The sequence below is a fragment of the Littorina saxatilis genome, linkage group LG17 (genome assembly GCF_037325665.1).
Source record: "Littorina saxatilis isolate snail1 linkage group LG17, US_GU_Lsax_2.0, whole genome shotgun sequence".
Classification (NCBI taxonomy): domain Eukaryota; kingdom Metazoa; phylum Mollusca; class Gastropoda; order Littorinimorpha; family Littorinidae; genus Littorina; species Littorina saxatilis.
In genome coordinates this window covers 44,232,579-44,256,006 of record NC_090261.1, presented here as the reverse complement: position 1 = coordinate 44,256,006, position 23,428 = coordinate 44,232,579, and the positions used below count along the sequence as shown (strand labels likewise).

At 42.0% G+C, this 23,428-nt stretch overlaps 1 protein-coding gene across 1 annotated transcript in view; it reads right to left on the bottom strand.

Annotated features, from left to right (window-relative positions):
- The window catches only part of LOC138953165 (nesprin-1-like), a gene marked incomplete in the record, with an annotated part of 316,807 nt that extends 293,601 nt beyond the window's left edge, over positions 1 to 23,206 (bottom strand). Inside the window, 11 exon segments of the mRNA XM_070324965.1 lie at positions 39 to 320; positions 1,919 to 2,230; positions 3,830 to 3,976; positions 4,933 to 5,021; positions 5,359 to 5,555; positions 6,052 to 6,176; positions 6,688 to 6,780; positions 7,145 to 7,228; positions 14,032 to 14,127; positions 15,311 to 15,372; positions 22,806 to 23,206. Coding sequence (XP_070181066.1) covers positions 39 to 320; positions 1,919 to 2,230; positions 3,830 to 3,976; positions 4,933 to 5,021; positions 5,359 to 5,555; positions 6,052 to 6,176; positions 6,688 to 6,780; positions 7,145 to 7,228; positions 14,032 to 14,127; positions 15,311 to 15,372; positions 22,806 to 22,875 — 1,557 coding nt within the window.
- Between the last annotated feature and the right edge of the window lie 222 nt (positions 23,207 to 23,428).

Genomic DNA, 23,428 nt, shown 5'->3' with positions numbered 1-23,428 from the left:
CGCACACACACATACACACAATCTACAATCCCGCATACCACATAATCAGCCAGAGTTGCTTCCACGTCCTCCTGCTGACCGCATTTGGCCGTCCAGGCAGCAACCTTTTCCTCGGCTGCCCCAATGTACCCCACCACCTCAAAATGACACAGCAAATACTCGATCCGCGCCTGGTTGTGAGTGGAGCCTTTGCTGACGGCCTCCAAGCGTTTGTTCATGAGGTCCATGTGATGGACGTGCAGCATCTCGCCTTCAAAGCGACCGGTGCGCTTCGTCTGCTGGAAGAACTGCTTCCATGTCTCCAGATCTTTAAAATATTCCTAAAGAACAGACAGAAAAATGAAACTAGTAAGAAATATACAACTTGCTAACTGAACAAAAAACAATTCGCGTAAGGCGAAAATACAATATTTAGTCAATTAGCTGTCAAACTCACAGAATGAAACTGAACGCAACGCAACGCAGCAAGACCGTATACTCATAGCATCGTCACTCCACCGCCCGTGGCAAAGGCAGTGCCCGTGGAATTGACAAGAAGAGCGGGGTATTCGTTGCGCTGAGAAGGATAGCACGCTTTTCTGTACCTCTCTTCGTTTTAACTTTCTGAGCGTGTTTTTAATCCAAACATATCATATCTATATATTTTTGGAATCAGGAACCGACAAGGAATAAGATGAAAGTGTTTTTAAATTGATTTCGAAAAAAAAAAAATTGATAATAATTTTTATATATTTAATTTTCAGAGCTTGTTTTTAATCCGAATATAACATATGTATATGTTTTTGGAATCAGCAAATGATGGAGAATAAGATAAACGTAAATTTGGATCGTTTTATAAATTTTTATTTTTGTTTACAATTTTCAGATTTTTAATGACCAAAGTCATTAATTAATTTTTAAGCCACCAAGCTGAAATGCAATACCGAAGTCCGGGCTTCGTCGAAGATTACTTGACCAAAATTTCAACCAATTTGGTTGAAAAATGAGGGCGTGACAGTGCCGCCTCAACTTTCACGAAAAGCCGGATATGACGTCATCAAAGACATTTATCAAAAAAATGAAAAAAACGTTCGGGGATTTCATACCCAGGAACTCTCATGTCAAATTTCATAAAGATCGGTCCAGTAGTTTAGTCTGAATCGCTCTACACACACACACACACACACAGACACACAGACACACAGACACAGACACACGCACATACACCACGACCCTCGTTTCGATTCCCCCTCGATGTTAAAATATTTAGTCAAAACTTACTAAATATAAAAAGAGTGATCTTTCTCGAGAACCTCTTATTCATGAATTTACTATTCTTTTTAACTACAGTACCATGCCAGGAAATGTATTTTCTTCTTCTTCTTTGTTCATGGGCTTAGACTCCCACGTTCACTCATGTTTTTAGCACGAGTGGATTCTTACGTGTATGACCGTTTTTACCCCGCCATTCAGGCAGCATACGCCGATTTTGGGGGAGGCATGCTGGGTATTTTTGTGTTTCTATAACCCACCGAACTCTGACATGGATTATAGGATCTTTTCTGTGCGCACTTGGTCTTGTGCTTGCGTGTACACACGAAAGGGGGTAAGGTCACTAGCAGGTCTGCACATAAGTTGACCTGGGAGATCGGAAAAATCTCCACTCTTAACCCACCAGGCGGCAGCGACCGGGATTCAAACTCACAACCTCCCGATTAGGAGGCCAATGTCTTACCACCACGCCACTGGGCCCGTCTAAATGTATTTTGAAAGTGAGTACCATGCCAGGAATTGTATTTTGAAAGTGACTGTAGATAATCCTGCAAGATTGCACTAATAAACATTGTTTATCATGTTACAATTTCATACAGGCTCTGCTGAAAACATGAGACCCTTCACTCAGTTTGCCTAACAGAAAGGAATCTTCTGAACTGCCTACCTTGTGGTGTCGGAGTATTTCCGCCAGTTTCTGCAGGTTTTCGTCAGGGTTGGAGAGAAGCTCTCCTTCTTGTAGCAGGAGAAGCTCAGCATTGTACAACCATTTTCCAAACTGGCCAAGCTTGCCCGGCAAACTCGCGTCCAGTTTCAACAGCCATTTGCGTGTTTGGTCGTCCACTTCTTTCCACCGTGTGTCCAGTTTTTCCCAGTCATTGGCGGTCAGCTTGAGAGCGCTGCCCGAGTGGACTTTCTCTCCTATTTTCTTGTAGATGGGTTCTCTTCTGTCAAATTCTGTCTTCAAGCCAATGTAGTCCTAAAACAAAAAGGAGGTAGGATTAGTTTCACCAATGACACTTGAATAATTTGCAATGTTACATTTACTTTAGTATCACGATTACGAGAAAAAATGGACATCTGATCATGCTTCAAGCAGGTAACTATTTGTAACATCATTAATCAAGGATAATCGTGATAGATAGCCACAAAACTCTCTAAACAAGCTTTCCATGATAATTCTTTAGTGATGAATGCTTTTTTTTTTTTTAGACATTTTCTTAAAATCACAGATTTTTTTCAAGTTCAGATAACCAATACTGTGATCCCTGATAAGAGAAAACAAGAAGGGCAAAGCCCACACGACTCACATGCTGAACAGACCTTGATCTTTCTTTCAGAATAATTTTACAATAATTTTACAATAAAACTGAGAAAAACAATATTTATTCAGTAAAGAAAATAATTACAGAAAACTTGGAACTTGAAGATATGTAACCTAACGTGAGTTAGTATGAAAATATAATGTATTTCCCTCACACATATGTAGTTTTGGAAGAGTTATTTTCAATAGTTCAAGGTCAAGGTCACTTCAAAATATATACATTTCAACTTTGAAGGACCCTTGCGACCTTGACCTTGAAGCAAGGTCAACCAAACTGGTGTCCAAAGATAGGGCTTACTTTGCCCTGTATAGCATACATAGCTAAGGTTGCCATTCTCAATAACTTCAGAAAAAACTGTGAAAATGTGAAAAACAATCGTTTTTAAGACAACAATTATGGCCCCTGTGACCTTGACCTTGAAGTGAGGTCAAGTTGCCAAACATGTTTCTGAAGATCTTGTAACCATACACCATCAGGCCACAATTGGTGTTGATAGACTTAATAGTGTCCAAGAAATATACAATGTTAAAGGTTTCACAGACGGACGGGGGGGACGGACGCCCGGACGCCCGAAGGACAGGCGGACGATGTCGTTGAGTATATAGACTCACTTTTGTAAATATAATGTATTTCCCTCACACATATGTAGATTTGGAAGAGTTACCTTCCATAGTTCAAGGTCAAGGTCACTTCAAACTATGTATACAATCCAACTTTAAAGGACCCTTGCGACCTTGACCTTGAAGCAAGGTCAACCAAACTGGTGTCCAAAGATAGGGCTTACATTGCCCTGTATAGCATACATAGCTAAGGTTGCCATTCTCGATAACTTCAGAAAAAAATGCAAAAATGTGAAAAATGGTCGTTTTTAAGACAACAATTACGGCCCCTGTGACCTTGAACTTGAAGTGAGGTCAAGTTGCCGCACATGTTTTTTGAGATCTTGTAACCATACACCATCAGGCCACATCAGGTGTTGATAGACTTAATAGTGTCCAAGAAAATCCAACGTTAAAGTTTTCCGGACGGACGCCGGGACGGACGGACGGACGGATGACTCGGGTGAGTACATAGACTCACTTTTGCTTCGCATGTGAGTCAAAAAACACCTGTACACACTCTAGTTACCAAGTTTGCATTGCACCTGTTTCACTCCTCCCTTCATAATCCACTGACAAGTACCAGTGATTTACCCCGATAGTGAGACACACAAAACTAAACACTCAAGAACGCACAATTACAAACTAACGTACCAGAAACTCAGCCTGTCTGTCAGTGACGGGGTCCTCAGCGTTGGCTAGGATCTCTGCGGCATCAGTGTTGAGCCAGTTCATGATGGAGTTGTACGCCAGCTCCTCTTTGTCCGCGGTGCTCAAGTCATCACCAGGGACTCCACGGAACTGAAAGCATGTGCAAGAAAATTAAGTTAAAAATATCCCATACTGAAACCAAGTGTACTTTTTTCCCATCTGGAAAGGTTTGAATTCATGTTGTGTGCACGAGTTGTTAATGCGAAAGAATGTGTATGAGTGCACCTTGAGTCGCCTTGTGGTGAGGTATGTGAGCGTTATAATAAATTCTCGTATTATTATTATTATGTTCAGCAAGTATACAGACAAAATGTACACTGACTGAGAAGGGAAGTCAATTGTGTACATCCAGACTTTCTTTCTTTCTTTCTTTATTTGGTGTTTAACGTCATTTTCAACCACGAAGGGTTATATCGCGACGGGGAAAGGGGGAAGATGGGATAGAGCCACTTGTCAATTGTTTCTTGTTCACAAAAGCACTAATCAAAAATTTGCTCCAGGGGCTTGCAACGTAGTACAATATATTACCTTACTGGGAGAATGCAAGTTTCCAGTACAAAGGACTTAACATTTCTTACATACTGCTTGACTAAAATCTTTACAAAATTTGACTATATTCTATACAAGAAACACTTAACAAGGGTAAAAGGAGAAACAGAATCCGTTAGTCGCCTCTTACGACATGCTGGGGAGCATCGGGTAAATTCTTTCTCGTCCCAACCAATATGGGACTCCCCCTAGCCCGTGGGGGGTGTACATCCAGACATTCATTATATTTGAACATTTAAACACATTCAGACACATGTAAAAAATTGTGCTAAAATGTGTACACTCTGTAACTATTCAAAAGAAAATGCAAAAAGTTCAATGTAATAGTACAGTGGTATTTGTAATGCGATGCTCTTCCAATGAGGGAACACTTTCAAATACAGAAAACTACCACTATCCCATGAACATCCTTGTCACAAAGGACACTTGCACTGATTAGGGTGTTCTCTCATGATAGGCACCACTGGGATATGCACAAAGTCTGTCAATCAACTCACATTGGGGTCACCAGCATCAGGATAGGCCTTGAGGAACTGGGCCACATAGGTCATGATGGACTTCTCATCTGGCCGGTCCACATCCACATCTGTGGGACACATAGCAGGACACATCAACAGCCATGAAAGAGCCGAACCACATATCAAAACAGGCAAGCCCCTCTGAAACTGTTTGTAACTAGCAGAAAAAACATACTTGGGAATCACTTTAAAATCAAACAGAAAACAACCGTCCGACTTCTTCCACACAAGTAATAAGAAGCAATAAACTATAAAGTTGATCAAATGTCATTTGTAAGCAAAAGAGAGAACATAAGAAAGAAAATGAGAATGAAAGAAAAAAAGAAAGAAAGAAAGAAAGAAGTAAAGAAAAGAAAGAAAGAAAAGAAGCAACAATGTCTTCTGACTCGAAGTCAAAGCACTGACCCTCAGGATCAAGCAGTCTAGCAATGCCCAGCTTGTCTTCAGCAGTAGAGAAAGCATGCTCCAGGTTGATGCGAGCCTGCTGGCGTCTGACATTGTCCATGTCGACCAGGTCTGGGCGGATGTTGTGAATCATAGCGTTGAAGGCCACACCGTCTTTCCAGCTCTTGCCAAAATCTTTGATATTGAGGCCGTATTTCCTACAAAACCAAGAACAATTTAGGAACCCTGTTTGTGTGTGTAGGTCTCAAATCATCAAAATACTGGATGTTCTACAAATAAACAACAGGGAAAATGAACTCTGGTAGAAACAATGGATTTCAAGAAAGCAGACCTTACTGAACATACAAAGAAGTGAATCAGGAACGGATAGGTATGAGACGCAAAGAAGTCTGGCTTTAGAGAAGTGAACTGATCACTAACACTAATACGTCTGGGGATATGAGTGAAAATATGATCCACTTTCTGGAATAACTGCACTGATTTTACGCTGCCAACCCTAACCCCAGAAACAAAGTTAGAACTGATAATCTTGCTTTGCATGTTCATTCCGTTAGGATCTTATCTAACAATCCAAAACTGTCGGAGGCTTCTGCGTACATACGGTAAATGGCTATATTACGCAAGCGCATTTCACAGATCACGCAATTTCTGGAAACTGCGAGCAATAGAATTAATGGACACTGTAGGACTCACTTGGTAAGGACGCTCTCAGCCCAAGCCAGCAAGCCCTGTTTTGGCAGGGCCTGTTTCTTCTTCTTGGACGGCCCCTCTCCGTCCATGTCCGGGACATTGGGCACTTGGGAGATGGTCTCTTCAATCTGCACCGAAAGCAGTCTCATGGGTTACAAGGGTAAGGCATGGCAGTTCAACACAGCACAGAAAGCTTTAAGCTGAGATGCTGTACTACTGTTTTTGATTCCGGAACAACTCATTGATTCAGGACTCAGTATCATTATCAAAACAGAACCCTTATCAGAACACAGTGTATTTATCACTAAAGAGATTAAATCATGTTTGGCGTCATGGACAGCAATCAGCTTCTGGATCCAATATCAACTTAGAATCATTATTAGAACACTGTAAGTATTATCAGAGAGAACTCATGGACACAAATTCGTGCGAGTAAAAGATCTGAGCACTTTTTCTCCCTTGCTTCCATAAGAATTTATACAAACATTGTTTCTCTGTTATCGTTGCATACTCACTGTGATTAGGTGTAATGACTATTTTATTTACAACAATCAAGTTCATCAAGCACCCCTATCTATACAACCAAATAATCACAAGACAATAAAGATAGACTAATCAACAGTTGGTGTAACTCCTGACCTGAAAGTAGAGGATGATGGTCCACACCAGACCCAGGATAATGGCCGGCTTTCCATCCGCAACGCTGGTTGCATTGATGTTGACCAGTTTGATCTGAAATATAAAAGATGCGAGATATATAAGACCTCTTCAGGTAGCCGTGTATCTTGAAAACAACTGGGATATTAAAGACACTTTTCTTTCTGTGCACATAATTATATAAATATCTTCATATCTAGCCAGGCTTTTACCTGGGAAAAACCTAGGGTTAGGTCATCATTCTACATTGTAGTCAACAGCTTGGCTACTTTACGTGCAGAGTGAGAATATGTGCAGGCTTAATTTCGCAGATGAAATTGGTGTTAGTCATGAAATTACGCAGCAAAACCAAAAGTCACATTCGCCAATGAAACTGGAAGACTGGGGGACAAAGATGCATTATCAGCCAGGAAAATGGTTACATGTTCCATGTACTTACGTGTTTGGTCTCCAGGTATTTGAGTGCTGTAGTGATGTTGGCAATGTGGTGAGGTCTGCGCAGCTTAGCTCCCTTCTCCATGGGCTGCGAACAAAACACACACAGTATTTTGATGAGTATTGTGAAAGATGAATCTGTTAGCAATGAAGTGATGATTGGCGAAACAGCTTGCTTCTTCATTCTTAAATGTTGCTCAGATAAAGGAATACATTATTTTATTCTTGCTCACTACCCTTTCATCTATTAACCCTCTTCTTCCACACCAGTTCCTTAAGAGTAATGCAGATTGTAGGATTTGACCGGATGGTAGAGAAAAGGGATGCCAAAGCAATTGGGATGAAAGGGAGAGAAAAGGAGAAAAACCATGAGACAGAGGGGGGACACAAAAGAGGGTGAGGGTGGTAGAGAATGAGAAAGACATTGAAAGATTTCCTCCCATGTGTGTCTCCAGCTCCGTTAGGTACCATTAGTACATGTACATGTAAACTGTATTGCCATCACCAAATTCAAATTGACAGTCTATCGATACAATGTACTATTATTCATACTCAGGGGCAGACGAGGGGGGGGGGGTTTCTGAACCCCCCCCCCCCCCAGCCAAAAAAAAATAAAAAATTTGTGTTTTTTTGGGTTGAGTTTCAATTTTTGGGGTATTAATCAGTGACAAAATCTGCTGCCTGAAACTGGTAATGATCATCCTCAGAATGCACCAGATTGCACCATTTTGCATCCTTTTTTTCAAAATTTTCCGGGGGAGCATGCCCCCGGACCCCCCTAGCAAGCTAGGCGCTTTGCGCCGTCGGCTCGGTGCTTCGCGCCTATCTTCACAATATACTTTTGGAAACCCCCCCCCCCCCCCATAAAACGAACTGATCCGCCCCTGATACTGGTACTCTCTCTCTCTCTTTTTTCAGAAAGATAACTTTTTGTGCTACTTAAAATCAGAAACACAAATTACTATATGTGGAATTTTTCCCCCATCAAATCTTTGAAAGATTACTATCTCTTCACATCTCAGTTCACTAGGTCCTCCACCCCCTGCCTCATACAAATACTAGCATAGCTCTTTAGTCACATTTACTTTCCACAAAATCCTCATTACCTCCCACTATGACCACAAATTACAAAAGGGTTTGGCTCCAGGCTAAGGTTTCATTAGGAAATACCGGTCAGGTGGATAGTTGGGTCATGTGACATTGACAAGACTGAGATCAAGTGATGGATAACTGGACAGAGACAAGAAATGGTGTGTGTTGGAAATCAAATAGAGAGGGAAGAGGGGGCAGAGGTGGGGAGAAAGGGGGGGGGGGGGGGGGGGGGGTAGGGATGAGAGCAGCCTGGAAGTAGAGGATGGGAGGCTAAGACCTTACACATTAGGTACTATTATTACACATGACTCAGGTTTCATTAGACAATACATACTGTTTGGGGGAAGGGGGAAGGTTCAGGTCAATTGCCCAGATTAAGGTCAATGGAGGGATTAGGGAGTCAGGAGGAAAAAGAGAATGAGACATGGATTAGAGAGAGAGAGAGAGAGACCCAAAAGGGGGAGTGGGTGGAAAGGAACACCCAGGAAGTTTCAATTTCATGACAATGCTAGAATCGAGATAATGTTTACAGTGTTCTTCTCAGGACAGTGCTGTTCAAATCTAGTGCACAGGCATCATATATATCACACTGGAATTGACAATTCTGTGAAGAGGGGTTGAAGGGGAGCAGAAATGGACATTAAGCAGCAAACAAAAAATGGATGGGCTGAAAGTTCAAGTTCAAGTTTTATTAGTCCATAACCCATGGGGGCATTTTGAACAATAAATACAATCAATACAATCATGGTATATGCTAATATAGTAAATAAACAAAATAAAAAAATTAAAAAATTATGAAAAACTGTAACAAACTCTATTAATAAAGTCCAAAATATTCTTTAGCAATTTCTTTTTCTTAGTAGCAACCAACTTTTTAAATTTAAGTGCATTAGGTTTTTTCCAATAGTAAGGTGGTAACAACTCAGCTCTTTCTTCTTTGAAAAAATCACAGACAAATAAATAATGGAATTCATCACCTATGTCTTGTGATACACATTTGGTGCAAGTTCTTTCTGACCTCGGGATGTTAAGATAACATTCTTTCTGTACAGGCAAATTGTTGTTTAATGTTCTAAACTTCATAATTGAAACACATTGCTGATATGGCAGGTGTGTGACATAGTCTTCACATGCAAAAATATCTTTAAACATTCGATAATTCCCCAAAAAATTTGTTTTCCAATTTCTGTAAACCATTTATGGATATACTGGTCATAAAGGAGTGGGTCCTCCGAAAACGGCGTATGGCTGCCTAAATGGCGGGGTAAAAAACGGTCATACACGTAAAATTCCACCCGTGCAAAAAACACAAGTGTACGTGGGAGTTTCAGCCCACGAACGCAGAAGAAGAATAAAGGAGTGGGAACAATAATCAAACACTATTTCTACAAATTGAAAAGGGTTTAGCCCCAGGCCTTGCCCTTGGTGGTAGGAAGATTGACAAGAATCAAGGTCAACAGCTGGACTAAGATACAATTTGGGAAAACACACACACACACACAGGGAAAACACGAGGCATCAGACATGGTTCAAGGGATGAGAGAAAGAGGGTACAATACAATACAATGCAATACAATACATTATAATATGTAATTTATTTATCTCAATGAGAAAGAAATCATTTTGTGGAAAAAGACCATCCCACACATTTCACATATATATATATCCAAGGTTAACAGGGCCGGACCAAATGAGTTGTAAGGGGGGGGTTCCTCCTTTTTTGGGGGGGCAAATCAGCGAAGTGGCGAAGCCACAAGGGGGGTCCGGGGGCATGCTCCCCCAGAAAATTTTTGAAAAACAATTAAAATCTGTGCAATCTGGTGCATTCTGGGCCTTGTTTTGAGGGTTAAGAGCAGGATTGTTTTGGTGCTAAAACTAGTAAAAGTCAAAGCAAGGTACATGCTTTTTCCAGGGGTGGGGTTCCGGAACCCCTGGAACCCCCCCCTGGGTCCGGCCCTGGTTAAAACTCTTTGATATAATGTCAGTAACTACAATACAATGCAATACAATTTAATATGTTATTTATTTATCTCAATGAGAATGAAATCATTTTGTGGAAAACAAGGCCATCCCACACATTTCACATATATCCAATGTTAAAACTCTTTGATATAAGGTCAGTAACTACAACCACAGACGGGGTTTGGCTGTTATGTAGGAGGTGGGGGCGGAGGTGAAGATGTAAGAATACCTCAGGGTAAGGGAAAAGGGAAAGAGAAGGAGTAATGAGAATCTAACAAACTGTTGTCAGCAAGCGTGAACTGCATCGCCCCTCTTGACAGGACTGAGGGAAAAGGGTTACGCCAAGCGTCGCCAAGGAGAGAGGTAAGTAAGTACTGTAAGTGAAGGTAGACTCATGACCTTCCTTCAATCTGATCGCGCTGAATAGTGTACGTGATTGCTGTACTGGAATGCACTGTGCTGTTATTCAACACTCTCTCTCTCTCTCTCTCTCTCTCTCTCTCTCTCTCTCTCTCTCTCTCTCTCTCTCTCTCTCTCTCTCTCAAACAGTAGCAGACTTCCTACTCCCCCCCCCCCCCCACATCGGCCGAGGCTCAGAAAAAAAAGAGTACAGTCATACGAGCGAGCGTGAGTGGAATCGAGTGTGTGTGTGTGTGTGTGTGCACGCGTGCGTACGTGTGTGTGTGTGTGCATGCATGCGTGCGTGCATGTGTATGCCTGCGTGCGTGCGTGCGTACGTGCGTGCGTGTGTGACCCAACGTGCGTGTGTTCCACAGCAAATGAAATCAACGAATTGTTCCTTGTGTATAGCGATCTATTGTTACAAACGTCAAAGAACCGTGCAATACGACACACGAGGGATTCTACAATACTGCAGTGCTAAAATCCAGTTATATCATGATAAATCAATGGGAACATCTCTTCAGGTTGAGAACACAATTCCCTAAAATTACACTTCATTTAACTTGTTTTTGTTTGTACTGAGACTGAAGACATGAATTATACCCTCACACCGAAAGATTGTGTATAACCGATACGTAGAAACCTATAACTTTACAGAACTTGTTTAACATGTTGCATTACGAACAAAAGACTATAGTTTTACTGGTTTTACTGGTAAAACTAGCATTTACGATTCGTGTCAGTGTGTGTGTGTATGCACTGTGTCTAGAGGCTTTGTATTGTACATGTCGTTACTGGAATAGGATTCTGAAATTACTAACAGTGAGCTAAACATACTTTTTTAGTGCTGATTTTGACTAACAACATCCCTTCAGCTGGGGTTTTGAAATTTACGGAAAATTGTAAATTTGCTTCAAAATCTCACATCTGTCTCAGTGCATGGTGTGAGTGCAACAGTCGTAAGTTTTGCCAAACCCTGTCCTGCTAGTGCTAAAACCCGTCTGTCAGCTAGAGTCACGTACAGAAATCGCGCGACCTTGCAGACGACAAATACCACTCAAGTGGATATTCGATCAGCGATCAGCACCCTGGCACAGAGCCAAAGTCAGTATAAAACTCTGCCACACATAGACACGCATACCTATAGTATACACAGTCCTTTACCGTGTTTCTGCGATCGCTTCATTGCTAAAGCTTTTGTCAAATGCTAGTCAGGCGAAATGGTCAGTACCGCAGGTAGTAAAAACAAGTGCTAGCTTTTAACAACAAGTTTTTTTCGCCCTCTCTTCTCCGTTTTCTAAGTAGATATTGATTCCTAGGGAAACTTCAAAGATAGCGGTGTGTCACGCCTCCGTTACTTGGCGAGATAAAGAGCACAGGGGGATTGTCTTTCGAAGATCCCCCCCCCCCCCCCCCCCAACTACACTGCCCTCCCCTTTGGTTTTTGCTTGCCCCGACATGCTGACTTCGTGGAGGGAAAACTGACGAAAAGCTGGGCCTCTTTAAAGAAAGATCCTTGACGTATCTCCACAACTCTTTAACACAGCTGGGGTTGGAGTGCTGAGTTTGAGATTTGATTGACGGCTTGCTTTGTGTTATCTGTCGACTGATGTTTTGTTGTTTAGTTGTGAAAACGTTGATGCATTGAGTTATCAAACAAACTTTTTTAATGTCCGTGCGGTTTAATTTTTCATCCTTATTTTTTCTCTCTGTAGTATTTAATGTTCAGGGCCAGACTAGGGGGGGGGGGGGGGGGGGGCGTATGTACCTCCCAAACGCTTTTTTTTATTTTTTTTATTTGGGGGGGGGGGGGGGGGGTTGCATCTGGATCATCTTGAAATCCGAGGAGAAATCGCACCTCTCACCCTTGCTTGCTGTCGAATTTACCTTTTTCGTTCAAGGAGAGGCTTCCTTTCCCTCCAGAAACATAAAAAAAACGTTCAGCTTCAAACCTCACCAAGGCGGCTTTGCCCCCTGGACCCCCATCTGTAACCCCCCCCTCTAGTACTTACCTAGTCCGGCCCTGATGTTCATTCATTTATGACAAAAGCCATTGATCTGCCTCTATGTACTTCACAACAAATAATTGCTCAGCCCTGCAAGTAGGTAACCAGTTTGTATTTCTCATAACTCTTCTACTGAAAATATTGTTTTCATCCACACAAAAACATCAGTTTCACGAATAACTTCTCAAATAACCAACTAATTCAGAAACGCGGAAGTAAAATGAGCTCAAATCTGTGTTTTCGTCGACCCCCAAGGCGTTTTTGTTTCAGACAAAACAAGTCGTTACCCCAGTCCTCAAAAATGAAAACGTTCCGCAAGGCTAATTCATTGATTTGCGCCACTGCTTCGTTGGCTGATTGCGTTACGTAAAAGTTACATTAGAGCCTTTACAACTGCCCTTTCCCATAGCACCGTTCCACAAGAATAGCTTTCGATCTAGACTGCCAGACAAGACAGAAAATCAATAAGTAGACGCATGCAGTGCATCCCACGAAAGCTGCTACAGTCTGTCAATTCCCATGTGGAAAAAATCGTGTCTAAGAGGGTGGGATCTAGCTTGCAATTATCTCCTTATCTCCCGCTATACTGCCACGTATGTGTGGCTTAAACGTAGCTCTTATACGAATTACGCGAAGGCACACGGTATGACCAGAGCAAAGAGCATCAAGACAGACATGGCCACACACACACGCGGTAACAAGTACTATGCACGCTTACAGGTGGGAAATGGGATGGGAGCAGAGGCAGAAGAGACTGAACGACGCTTTTAAGTTATATCGACTTTATGGCAACCTATTCCGTCAAAGTATCGAGAGAGAGAGAGAGAGAGAGAGAGAGAGAGAGAGAGAGAGAGAGAGAGAGAGAGAGAGAGAGAGAGAGAGAGAGAGAGAGAGAGAGACAGACAGACAGACAGAGAGAGAGAGACAGACAGAGAGAAGAGAGACAGACAGAGAGAAGAGAGAGAGAGAGAGAGAGAGAGAGAGAGAGAGAGAGAGAGAGAGAGAGAGCTGGCTTCAATCCCTCCCCATACCAAACAAGTCATCCCAGAGTGATATAATAGAGACAGACAAATGATAGGTAAAATTAAATGCTGTCAGTGTAATATCGGAATCCACAACTGGATCATCTAACACTAATAGGCTAGTGCGGAATCGCAACGCTGGCCGCTTCACAAGTCCATCAGTCAGTCAGCCAGTTAGTCTGCTCGTCCTTTCAACTGACCGTCAGCTGAGAAAAAAAAGTCTGCCCTTACTTTTACTGAAAAAATAGCATGCGCATTTGACCTATAGCCACACTGCTCTTTCATCCCTTTGTCTTCCTCCTCTGACTTTTACACGACAGAACACGAACAAGGGCGTACAAAACAAGGGAATAGCAAGGGGGGAGGGAGTGCATGTTGGACAAGGGGTAAGGGGGTACATTACTGACCAGTTTATCTCCGGAGAGAACCTCCAGTAGAGACAGCAGTACGGTTCCATCTTTGATCTCTTCAAACAGGTTCTCAACTTTGACCGGCGGCTTTCTCTGCAACACAATACAATTCAGTGATTTTGTCCAAAAAAAAGTACTGCTTTATTATCATTTCATTGCACTAGATCAGCCAACAAAAAAATGCAGAAGGGATGTACAAAGTAAAAGTAAAATTTGGGGAGCACGCAGAACTGAAATATATAAAAATGTGTTTGCTTGCTTGCTTGTTTTCTTCTGCGTTCGTGGGCTGAAACTCCCACGTACACTCGTGTTTTTTGCACGAGTGGAATTTTACGTGTATGACCGTTTTTTACCCCGCCATTTAGGCAGCCATACGCCGTTTTCGGAGGAAGCATGCTGGGTATTTTCGTGTTTCTATAACCCACCGAACTCTGACATGGATTACAGGATCTTTTTCGTGCGCACTTGGTCTTGTGCTTGCGTGTACACACGGGGGTGTTCGGACACCGAGGAGAGTCTGCACACAAAGTTGACTCTGAGAAATAAATCTCTCGCCGAACGTGGGGACGAACTCACGCTGACAGCGGCCAACTGGATACAAATCCAGCGCGCTACCGACTGAGCTACATCCCCGCCCTGCGCTTGTTAACAATGTTCGTTTTTATAAGTTTTCTTAACAACGGCTTGTCTTATCAAATGCAGTAACAATTCAATGACGCAGCTTGCCGTAGTACTCGCAAGTCTTCAAGCACTTCGTAGTACTGTTGGAATCCATGTGTATGCTAACCATTGTACTTTGTATTTTTACAAGTAAGGACAGGTAATCTCTTACACGTACTCATACACACTCGACTGGCCATCTGTTTGGTGTCCCCAGCCCTCCCCCACCCCCCTTTTTTTTCTCATCCTCACAAGCAGCTCCACCCTCACCATTCTGCCAGGCAGCCTTGAAATCATTTGATTACCTGCAGGCTTCAGTTTTTGAATATCGTTATCGGCTGGTTGGCGAACAACAACAAAAGTGTAAAAAAAACCCGCATAGCAGAATTACATAAGAGACCATATATACCCTATCATTTATATTGTACAATCTTCTGTTCATGATGCTCTGTAATAAATAAAATAACTGTGCAGAAAAACAAAACACAAAGAAGATATGCACATAGTCTGTGCTGTGCTTGACAAAATGCATCATCCACCTCTAATTTGTTCCTTCTTTTAACATCTTTCCTTCTTATAACATTTTTTGCATAAATTAGTTCAGTGTGAACCTCACCTGGCAGAGATATGTGTTCATCCAGTTTGTGAAAGTCTTCTTTTGTACTCTCTCTTGTTCATCTGAAAAGAGAAACATTCATGACAGTCAGTATGATTAATGGGAGCAGGGACCGCCTGCCATGTTTACATAAGAATTAGCGTAGTAAAAAGAAAAGGCGTTTCACATATACTATTGCTGGAGTATTCTTGTTTGGAGATTTTAATGAATGTGTCTGGTCCACAAAATTGCACGAAAATACAATGATAAAATAGAGTACCAAACACAAGGACATTCATCGTGCAACTCTTCTTTTTCTTCAAGCTAGGCGATGACTCAGATAACAATTATTTGTTGATTCATGTCTTCCTCCGTTTCATAAAAATACCCTGGAGTGACCATTAAGATAATGAATCAGTTGCGCGTTATAATGCTGGTTTCTGTTAGTTTCGACTCAGACACACACATATACATATGCTCTCTCTAACACACACTCACTCACTCTCTCTCTCTCTAACACACTTACACACACACACACATCCACGATCCTTCTCTGTCCCTCTTTCTCTCTCTTGTCCCCTCAGTCCCCCCCCCCCCCCCCCCCCCCCCACTACGAACGATCTACAGCCGAACCCGTTCTTGTTGAATAATTAAATTAAGAGCGAAATGTAATCAACGTATGCCTGGTGCTTTGGCACTCGGTTACGTCCAGACACACAAATTACCAGAGCAGCAATCCTTCATCCGAGCACGATATAATTCACTTAGAAAGCATATCCCCGGGACCACTATCGTTTCAGAAATGATTCTTTTTTTTTTGGTTGATGCGGGTAATAAACATAGACAAATGAGAGAGAGAAAAAAGAAATTTGCGCGAGCGTGCGTGCGTGTGTGTGTCTCTGCGTGAGTGCGTGCGTGCGTGTGTTTTTGGAAGTCTTCCTTCTCAGAGATCACTTTCCATAACACCATCAACTGAACGCACGTTACACGCTAGAACTAAAACACAACACCGCAAGAGTGAAAAAAAACCACGAACTTTTTAAAACAGTTCTCTATGAACCTTTATTGAAGAGAAAAAAATTCACTGATCAAAAGTTACGACTTTCTTCCCAAGCTATTTCAGCTTAGAAAGTAAAACTATTGCCACAAAGTCGACTTACACGCAGTTTGCCTTCACATATTCTCGTCTAGGGTGAAACGCTCAGTTGTTTTCAGCAGTGTCAAGATAGCATGAATTATTCATGAATACCACGGAGGTAAACGTGGTCTCACGTTCTCCAATAACAACCTCAGCGAACGCACAGAGAACGGGAAAGAGATCACAGTTCTTGCATACTTTTGTGCACATTTCTTCTTCAGCATGACGTAAAATATGTGGTCAATATTGTAAACACCAATTCTGGTGATGATGATTGTTTTTTGGATGTGTTCCTTCGTGTCTGTCACCCACCCCCCACCCCCCTCCCCCCCCTCCAACTTTTACTAACATGAAAAATATCTGCACACGCAAACTGGCAGGCTAAGACCCCAAAACTCCAGCTTAGGGTCGACGGAATAAACGCGACAAAAAAAGCAACTCAACCATCGATTTGTTTTGCTTCAGGGGTCTCACAAACTCTGTAATATACAATACAAAAGAACTGGTCAAGCGAATAACAAATACTTCAGCTGACCGCCCGGTGCCAGAGACTGGACGTCGGAGCAAAGCTGGAATAATTGCTGGCGCGAACATTAAAATCACCGCTAGCTGGCTTCCGCTGTTTAGTTTGTTACTCTTTCACTGCCCTGACCCACCCCACCATGGCACGGGTATAATGTGTGATCAATCTCAGGTGACAGAATAATGGAGGAGAGATGTTCTCGCCTTGCCCACCTCAGTCTTCCTCCTCCACACCACCAGACCCCCTCCCTCCTGCTCTGTAGCCCAAGTAGACGAAGAGTTGTTTCGTCCAGAACAGCCCATTTTGTGACTTTCGTGAGGTTTTCTTTGAATGCGAGAGGGATTGTATGTCTTTTTAATGATGTGCAGAACTGCATTTAAGGGTATTCTGATAATAACATTTCGTAGTAACAGTAGCCTATGTCCTGAAAACCCACATTTAAGGAAACTCTAAAGAAAAGACTATAAACAAAAAAGTATTGCGTGCACACCCATGTTTAAGGGATATTTTGAACAAAATACCTTGAAGTAATAGTATGCTGTGCAAAGCCGAGTTTAAAAGTATTCTAAACAAAAGCGCTGTGCGTAACAGTAGAAAGAAGATAGAGCGAAGCAAACAATGCCGTAGCGGACATGAAAGGCAAGTGGATTAGACGGCGCGTTAACTTGCAATAAAGGATCTGAAACTGTTCTCTTTATTCTGAGAAAGCAGCCGTAAGTTCCTTAACAACAACAAGTACGATTATGATCGTAAGTATCAAATATTAAAGTGGGGACAAAATTCCTTGCTGGTTGAATACCTCATTTACCTGAGGATGTTTCAGATAATGCTTGTTCAACAACCGATAGATTGCCTGAGTATACAGAACATTAACAGTTGCCAACAACGCACCCCTCACATCCCCTGCTCTGTCTTTACTTTGTCAGAAAGACGTTCGCATTCTCATCTAAATATTAAACCCGGACTCTACCGTTCATAATAAACAAGACTTTCATTCAGTGAGTACCCCGTAACACCTAATTCTTGATACTGCTATAATAAGAAATGAATAGGTCTCTCTACCTGCCACTTTACAATTTATAGACTGAACTATTCACCAACATTTCAAAGGCTACCATTTCACACTCTGTTTAACAGACATTTAAGGCGCGTTGTGAACACGTTTACAGCGGCACAATCCCCCCATAATTATAATTTCCGTGGTGACAGCTGTGGCCAGGTGAACCAGCGGGAAAATAAACTTTATTTAATTGCTCGATACTTTGGCTCAGTAAATAATTCTATATGTTGAACAAAATATGCTGAATGAACTACTGCTGTAAATGTCTGGGTCTTAACCCGATGAATAAAAAAAATAGCCTAACACTGCATACTCCCAAGCTGTTTCAGCAAAAATTACCTACAAATAGGAAATATGTCTACACGATGAGCAGTGTTCGACAGTAGACTGCTGCATGTGTGTCAATGCAGCCAATAATTATGATCTACACAAACGGGTCCTAGATGCCATTAGTTCTCGAAAACTTCTGTCTGCATTATTACCAGCCAATACATCCTATGATTACACGAATTGATGCACCTGCCACCACCCTCCCATAAACACATACAGACACTAACACACTGGCACATTCACACAGGCAGGCAGACAAACGCCATAACGTCACATTGTCTGGAGGAAAAGCGGGGAGGAACTCGAGCAGCATAGGGAAATATGAGAAGATCGAGACCGTTTCTTTCAATAATTCAACTTCATTTGCCTATCGCGTTTGGAAATCAACGCTTCCTCTCACAGAGGCACCCTGCCATGTCATGCGGGACGATGGTCTCGCTCCATTGACTTCCCAAGACAGCGCAAACCACAGAGCACCAGACTGTGAAAAAATCAATAACCTCTATTTCTATCAAAATAACTCCACAGCTAGCATACAATGCAAGCTGTCACTGAGAGTCATACATAGCATTCACCATCCATGCAATACCATCACAAACTACAGCAAGGATTCACTGAATGAACTGGGACCAAAGTGGAACGAGGTCGATGAAAATGACGATGAAAACGTTCCTTGATCGATGTAATTGCATGAAACGTCGTGCACAATTTCCAGTAAACACCGGATGCCAAGCTATGGGTCCAAAAGGTCCGTAAAACTCGCAACATTACAGAAATGATCACCATACATGGCTGCTACGGTAAACGTCCCGTGCAAAAAAAAACAAGTCGCGTAAGGCGAAATTACTACATTTAGTCATAGCTATGGAACTCACAGAATGAAACTGAACGTAGTCCGCCGCTAGTGCAAAAGGCAGTGAAAGTGACGAGCCTGTTTGGCGCGGTAGCGGTTGCGCTGTGCTTCATAGCACGCTTTACTGTACCTCTCTTCGTTTTAACTTTCTGAGCGTGTTTTTAATCCAAACATATCATATCTATATGTTTTTGGAATCAGGAACCGACAAGGAATAAGATGAAATAGTTTTTAAAACGATTTCGGAAATTTAATTTTGATCATAATTTTTATATTTTTAATTTTCAGAGCTTGTTTTTAATCCAAATATAACATATGTATATGTTTTTGGAATCAGAAAATGACGAAGAATAAGATGAAATTGTTTTTGGATCGTTTAATAAAAAAATAATTTTAATTACAAGTTTCCGATTTTTAATGACCAAACTCACTCATTAGTTTTTAAGCCACCAAGCTGAAATGCAATACCAAACCCCGGCCTTCGTCGAAGATTGCTTGGCCAAAATTTCAATCAATTTAATTGAAAAATGAGGGTGTGACAGTGCCGCCTCAACTTTTACAAAAAGCCGGATATGACGTCATAAAATACATTTATCGAAAAAATGAAAAAAAAATTCTGGGGATATCATACCCAGGAACTCTCATGTAAAATGTCATAAAGATCGGTCCAGTAGTTTACTCTCAATCGCTCTACACACACACACACACACGCACACACACACACACAGACACACATACACCACGACCCTCGTCTCGATTCCCCCTCTATGTTAAAACATTTAGTCAAAACTTGACTAAATGTAAAAAAGTAGGATACGGGTGGATGTGGCATGTGGAATTTGAAAACATTTGCTCATTATTTTTTACAATGGCCAATTCCAAAAACGAATGCAAAAGTTCAAAGTAATTAAATAACTTTGAACTTTTGTATTCGTTTTCTAAATTGGTCATTAACATGTGTCTCTGAATAGCATGGCATCGGGCTGTACATGTAGCCAACACGAAACCACAAAGCGCCCTCGGGAAGGAAGAGCTATGGAAGGAGTCACTGTGAAATTGAAAACAATAACATTACAATAATTTATGAGCCACTAAACAGCCCAAATCCCACACAACAAAACACACAGACAGGCCAGCGAAAGATGATATTGGACAAGTAGACAAACAGCGAGCAATGTCAGATGGGTCTGGGTGTTAGACTAAAGAAGTGTGAGGACACCTGTAGCGACGGAATCCTGTCTCTGTTTACAGTGGGGCGGTAAGGGCGCACGGCACCAAAGGGATAAAAGTGACACGCCGTTTACAACCATCTTGTTACGGGGCTGGATTTGTCGACTTTATTAGCTGTCTCGGGGACACACGGTCTAAAACAACACATACAATTCAAGCTGTTTAGTGGGCATGAAGTTGCACTTGAATTTTTTTTCTAAGCTCCGCAGTGCAATAAAGCTATAAGAATGCATCGTATACATGCTGACGTTACATGTCATATTTGAAGTTAGCTCAAGGGTCCTAGAATGGGCAACCACTTTCAACTGTTACAAAAAGTGTGTTTTCAATTTTTTACCGACAGCAATGCTTTAGACAACAAAAATAAACTCATAAATACGGGACGGAGATCTTGATTGAAACGTGTAAGACGATACACTTCCAATTCAGCGAGTTCAACCGTTTCACCAACAGGCTGATTCCTCCAGAAATGTTGTATTATCTGCAGTAACACCCCAGATACCTTGCACACCCGGAAAAAGCACCCCGGGGAAATTTACTGAAAGCAATCATCAGCATATTGTTTCCTGCAGTTACAGTGACCTTCTGATACGAGAAACTGCATCAGCGGTCAAAATACGGACAACAATGTTGGGCCACTTATCCTGAGTATCGACCTCTAATTTCAATCTAATCATGAAATTTCAGGGCTAACACCCAGGGCGCTAAAACCTAGCATTCCTGGCCATGTATGCACAGAAAACAATTGGACCACTCGTACAATTATGAGTGTCAATACTGAATAGTATTTTTCGTGAAGTGCTGATTGTATCGTCTGTTTGCCGTATTGCAATCGCAACTGTCTACACCTACTGAACGTGTTTGTAAGCATTTCTGCTTGTTGTTATTGTTCACTTTTGTGAGTGCAACGATTGAATTGAACTGAAATGAATAAAACGCTTGTTGAAAACAACTGGGTCACTAACTACATCGATCTCGAATTTCAACTGAACGTGAGAATTCAGAACGCACATTGGGGCCACTAACACCTTAGCTTTCCGGACCGTATGTGCTTTTCTTTCTTTTTTTCAATGCAGACATCGTCGCCAATAAAATGTTGTGGAGGCGGACGTTGGTTGTCCATTGTCACAAATGTAACTTGGTATCCGCAGTCGTCTTGGCAACGGCCAGACAGACATTAGTTTTTCAATAGGAAGCAAACGTCAAAAGGACGTAACACGCGAAGACACGCGAAGACTAAAATAATCTCCTGAACAAATATGTTTTTGTTCCTTTGAAAAAACCCAGCCGCCCAGCTGTTATGAATTACAATAAATGATGAAAGACAATGATAGAGCAGTGGTATACGAAAGCGATCAGGAAATAATTATGTCTAGACGTATCTTTCCGTTTGAAGGCAACAGCGAGCGAGAGAGAGAGAGCGAGAGAGAGAGAGAGAGAGAGAGAGAGAGAGAGAGAGAGAGAGAGAGAGAAGAGAAAGAGAGAAGAGAAAGAGAGAGAGAGAGAGAGAGAGAGAGAGAGAGAAAGAGAGAGAGAGCGAGAGAGAGAGAGAGGAGAGAGAGAGAGAGAGAGAGAGAGAGAGACAGAGAGAGAGATTCAGACAAATAGAGAGTATTGACAAGAAGCCGTTCACAACATCCCTAGCCCAAATTTCCTTGGCACCTTGACAAATTAATTGACACCTAACTGAAATCTAAATAAAATCGATTTTCTCCTTGCCATTTTCGGTGGAACTCCGCTGGCTCGTTCATAATTCATACTTTCTCCAGTGATTAAGCCAAACGTCTTCTGTCCTGCTACATTTGACTGTTACATGGTTCAGTATCATCAAACGCACTCTCCGCCCCACCACAAAACAGTTTTATATTGCCAGACGCCACAGAGCTATGTCAAGATACACCTTGACACGAAGTTCATAAATCATCATACATAGCCTTACTGATAATTTATTCGTCTGAACCATGGCATAGGTGTCTTAATTAAGGTAGAATGAATACCCATTATTATTTCTTTGGAAGAGGTCTGTAGAAGGATCGTGGGATCCATGAAAAAGAAACTGATGATAAACGAGTCGTTTATTCTCAGTTCAAAATAACAAATGCCACTCTCGGTAGTATAATCCTCAAGCCAAATGCACTTTAAGATAATTCATGAATAACATTATTCGCTCGAGTATACACATCATAGTTAGCACTCTAATATAAAAACTTTTATCTTAACTTTTATGACTGACACTATACAATACACAATCCTTAACCTACACTGAAACGGCATTTAAAGTGTAGTAAGTCCCGTGGTATACATGCACTAATAAATATGTAGTTGAGTGTTGTTGAGTCTAATTTTCATCGTCACGTTTGATTTATCACACAGTTGACCCACCTTTTAACACATGCATCCTTGCCGCAAACGCTCGATCGTCGGTGTACTGGTGACCGTATGCTCCCGCCATATCGAAACTGGTCTGATCACAGCAAACACAACAACACACTCCCACTCACACCTATAACGCAACTTGCAAAACCGTCACATGGCTTCTCTAAGAAGTCAAATAGGTCCGCAAAAAAAATGAGATCGCGTCATAGAGACAAACTATTCCACTGGGGCACGAGTCGAAACAGCACAACAGAAATCCATGGTCGTAGTGGTAGTAGTAGTGGCGTCGATGGTCCACATCGAAAGAGACGAAAGGGCGGAATGAGTGACACACTGGCTGGTCAGCGGGTGAACGACTGAACGAAATCAACACAGGCCTGTGCGGACACGCGGCCAGTGTCCTCCCCAGGATCGCCGCTGTGTCATCAAAGCGTGCAGGAACGCCGGTAATTAGTGGCTAGATAACAAAGCGACTCGGCACACGCCGCTCTGCGTGTGTTTAGTAGTGAATGTGTGTGTGACCGCGGGGACACGGAGAAAGAGAGATAGAGAGACACACACACACAGTCTGTCCTGGTTCTCTCTCGCTACACTAAACCAGCAAGAGAGCGCGAGAAAATCTCTGGATC